Source organism: Gaeumannomyces tritici (genome assembly GCF_000145635.1).
Source record: "Gaeumannomyces tritici R3-111a-1 unplaced genomic scaffold supercont2.17, whole genome shotgun sequence".
NCBI lineage: Eukaryota > Fungi > Ascomycota > Sordariomycetes > Magnaporthales > Magnaporthaceae > Gaeumannomyces > Gaeumannomyces tritici.
In genome coordinates, this window is record NW_008804561.1 from 11722 (window position 1) to 15245 (window position 3524).

Consider the following 3524-nt stretch of genomic DNA (forward strand, 5'->3'; position numbering starts at 1 on the left):
TACCCAGGATTGCATAGTTGTGGCTTGTGAATAGCTTCATTTTTCACCTGGAAGTAGATGCGTTGGTTCCACGGTGCTTGTTTTGGGGTGGCCCAAGACAGGGGGTGGCCCAACTCGGGGTGGGTCGACTTATCAGGATTGCGGGTCCCCCTACAGACCGTCTGCCAAAATGGTCACATTCGATAACGACCTTTCCCACTGATTTACTGCTTGTCTGGGACTGGGACGAATCTCGAAGAAAATCGCAAGCCGGAGAAAGCTATGAGTACTTCGTGAGCAGTCGAGGGGTTCCTCAGTGTCCTAGGACGGGGTGCCGGTGCCAAGATCATCTGGACAAAGCTGCCAGATTATGGAATTTCGGAATGCTACTGGACGGAATGGAGATGAGCGAGATCCGACCCAGCGACGGAGTCGAGTTCGGGCACGGCCGGCTGACGTACTGGCTGCTGGATACGGTGCGCACTAGCCCGCTATGAGATGGCCGGCTCGCCCGGGAGGGACGAGCTGGACGGCAAGTTCGATAGCGTTGAGATTAATGGACAGCGGATCCTCTATGCGAATGACGAGGCAAACGAGTGACATTTTTTTTTTACACTTCATCATATGTTAAAGCGGACATGGATGGGTGTCTCTTCAATTCCTCTTGTCGATAGAGACGGTTTTTACCGGCACGGCAAACCTGGGACTGGTGCTTGGGGCCGAAGAAGAAGCGGTAGTGGTCGCCAACGAGGTAGGGGGTCTGGTCCGGGACGCTGTTCTGGGTCTTGGCGCAAACGCGGTCGTAGATGGCGGCCGAGCTGAGGCTCCGTGGGCTAGTGCGCACCGTATCCAGCAACCAGAAGGTCAGCCGGCCGTGCCGGGACACCGTCCCATCCCTCTGGATATCGCTCATCTCCTTGGCTTTTGGTAGTCTAGGCATGCAGCCAGCACCACAAGGCCATTAGGCACCTCCATCCACTGCGCCGTGTTGCCCCAGTGCTCGATGCTCGCCTTGCTCGGAGGAAGGTCCTCGCCGGGGTTGGACTGGTACACCTGGTCGTCGCCGCGCACCCCTTCTAGGATGTCGTCGTCGTCATCTTCGCCGCGGATGGCACCGCCTGAGTGGCAACAGTCAAGCACCACCGTGAGTACGACGCCGACCTCGACAATATCCTGCAGCAGGGCGCCGAGCTCGACGTCGCGGAGGTACTTCCGGACGAGGGCGATATCTGGCGGCAGCAGGGAGTGGTCGATATCGTCGCTATTTTTCTTGAGCTTGGCGAACACCGTCGACGCCTGGCCGCCGTGACCGGAGTAGTGGATGTACACCAGGTCGTTCTCCTTGGCGTATTCGGGACGTCGGCCAGAACGCGGACTATGTTCTCGTACGTGGGCTATTCGTATTGGCCCTTGAGCGGCAGCTCGAACCGGTGCGTCATGTTCTCGACCGGCGCCAGGAGCATTTTTATGTTGTCGACGTCCAGCTTCATGGTCTTGATCAGATAATCCCAGACGGCCAGCACGTCATTAACGCAACCCCCCAAGTCCTTGGGAGCTTTCATCTTGACCCCTTTCGTACATCTTTTTCTTTTTTTTACCGAGTTCTTGTAGGAATACTTTTCGATGCCAATTAATATTGCCCCCTTGTTAAGGGGCTTAGAAGTATCCTCAGCAGCAGCGCGATGAGGGTGGTCTTGAGGTGTGGCGTCCACTACCTTGGTCGCAACGTCGACGGCACGGTCGAAATCCTCGTCCAGGTCCTCGGCGGACCTCTCGACGCTCTCCATCGCCTCCTTGAGGTCGCCCTTAAGGAGTAGGTTGGTTGCCTGGGGCTCGTCCCTCCCTTTGCGCAAGCTCTCCAGCTCTTCTGTCTGTCTTCTGTTTTCGGCATTGGCGTTTTCGAGCGCGTTCTGCGTTTGTACCAAGATCTCGGATCATTTCGAACTTGATAGAGGCCAACCCGCAGTCTAACGCGGCCCCACCAGCCTCGCAGACTGCTTTGGATCAGCTAGAGCGCAAGAAGCTGGACGCGGATATGATGGGCATCGACGGCGACAAGTGCACCATCTGCATCGATGAGCTTCAAAAGGGTGACGAAGTGACGGTTCTGCCGTGCAAACACTGGTTCCACGACGAGTGCATTATCCTATGGCTCAGGAGCACAGCATGTGCCCCATCTGCCATCGGGAAGAGGCAGCAAGTGGCGTCAACACCGACAGTAACAGACGGCAGATCGAGTAACTCGACCTGCAGCACGATGGCCACGCCGTCCGGAATTCTCCATATCGCGCGTCCCTCCGCGTGCGCCGTAGCGTGCGTCGCTCCAGGGGTTGGCCGCTGTCATAAGCCGCCTTGACCGAGGTGTGTCTCCTAGCGGGGTGCCAGGGCGGCGGGGTGCTGGTACCGCCTGCCGGAACACGGGTCGTTGGGCCTCCAAAATCGGCCAGGTCTGACCTCGAGGTGAGCAAAGCATCGACCGATAAATGCCACCAAGCATCGGTTAGTCAGCACGTCAGCCCAGGCTGACGTGCTGACTAATTACACAACCAATTGGAATGAGATTGAATTGTCATTCTGCGCCAGCCTCAACGCCTTCGAGAAAAAAGTAACCAAAACTGTTGCAATCTTTTTCCTTTCTTCATCCTGCCGCTGCTGTCCGTGCGGCCGCCACTCTGAGCTTCACGCGCGCTGAAGCAGCTCCACTTGGTGCTGCAGGGTTGATTTCACCAGTTCTGTTTCAGCGACATCTTCCCAAGCCCTTCTGGGGTACGCCTTGCCTTCCCACAAAGCTGTCAGAAATTCGTCCGCCACCTCTGCCAATTGTAAACCAATGCCCCTCGCTAACTGCTCCTTCAATTGTTCCATCTCGTCTTGCCCAACCCTTTGGTAATCCCGAAGTGCTATACCGTCGTCCAGTTGTCCATCGAAGGGAAGCATGGCCATAAATGCTCCCAAATTTTCCAATTTTCCTGCTTCTTGAAAGGCGATTTTTGAACGCACCATATGTCAAGGTAGCGACTTCTGCATGCGCTCTTTTGAGCACATCTTCAGGGTTGCGCTTTCTGTTCGCCTTCTCCTTCTCAAGGTTGATAAGCTTATTAGCTAAAGCCCATGCTATCCATGACCTTAGGCCACAGTAGCCAGCTAACTGCTTAGCCTGAATCGCAATCTTGCAATATGCAACTGCTGCGCGGACTCTATCTTCTTCCTTGACCTCTAACTCTGGAAGCCGCCCATTTCCCCTCGAAGCTCTGATGTGATCCCTTAACTGTGCGATGGCATTTGCGTCGCGTAAATGTTCGGCCATAATGGCTACGGGACGGGGCTTTCGCTTGGATTGTGGCTCGTCGGATGGTGGTTCATTTGGGGCAGCAGCGCGTTTGTTTCTCCGTAACCTTGGTGATTCGACGGTTTTGCCCTGCTGCTCGCCGCACTCGTGCTGCTTTCCGCTTGCGTCTTTTGCCACCCTCGGTGCTTTTTACCGTGCACTGCGCAAGGTAGCGGCTTGCTGCGCATTGTTCCCAATGACAAATCCTGCGGGATAG

The 3524-nt window shown here is 55.8% G+C and overlaps 1 protein-coding gene across 1 annotated transcript; it reads right to left on the reverse strand.

Annotated features, from left to right (window-relative positions):
• Window positions 1-462: 462 nt before the first annotated feature.
• GGTG_13571 (hypothetical protein) lies at window positions 463-3286 on the reverse strand (the record flags this gene model as incomplete). Its single annotated transcript, XM_009231483.1, has 6 exons — window positions 463-551; window positions 667-877; window positions 949-1354; window positions 1408-1857; window positions 2227-2428; window positions 2980-3286. The coding sequence occupies 6 exons, from the start codon at window positions 3284-3286 to the stop codon at window positions 463-465; spliced, it is 1665 nt and encodes a 554-aa protein (XP_009229747.1).
• Between the last annotated feature and the right edge of the window lie 238 nt (window positions 3287-3524).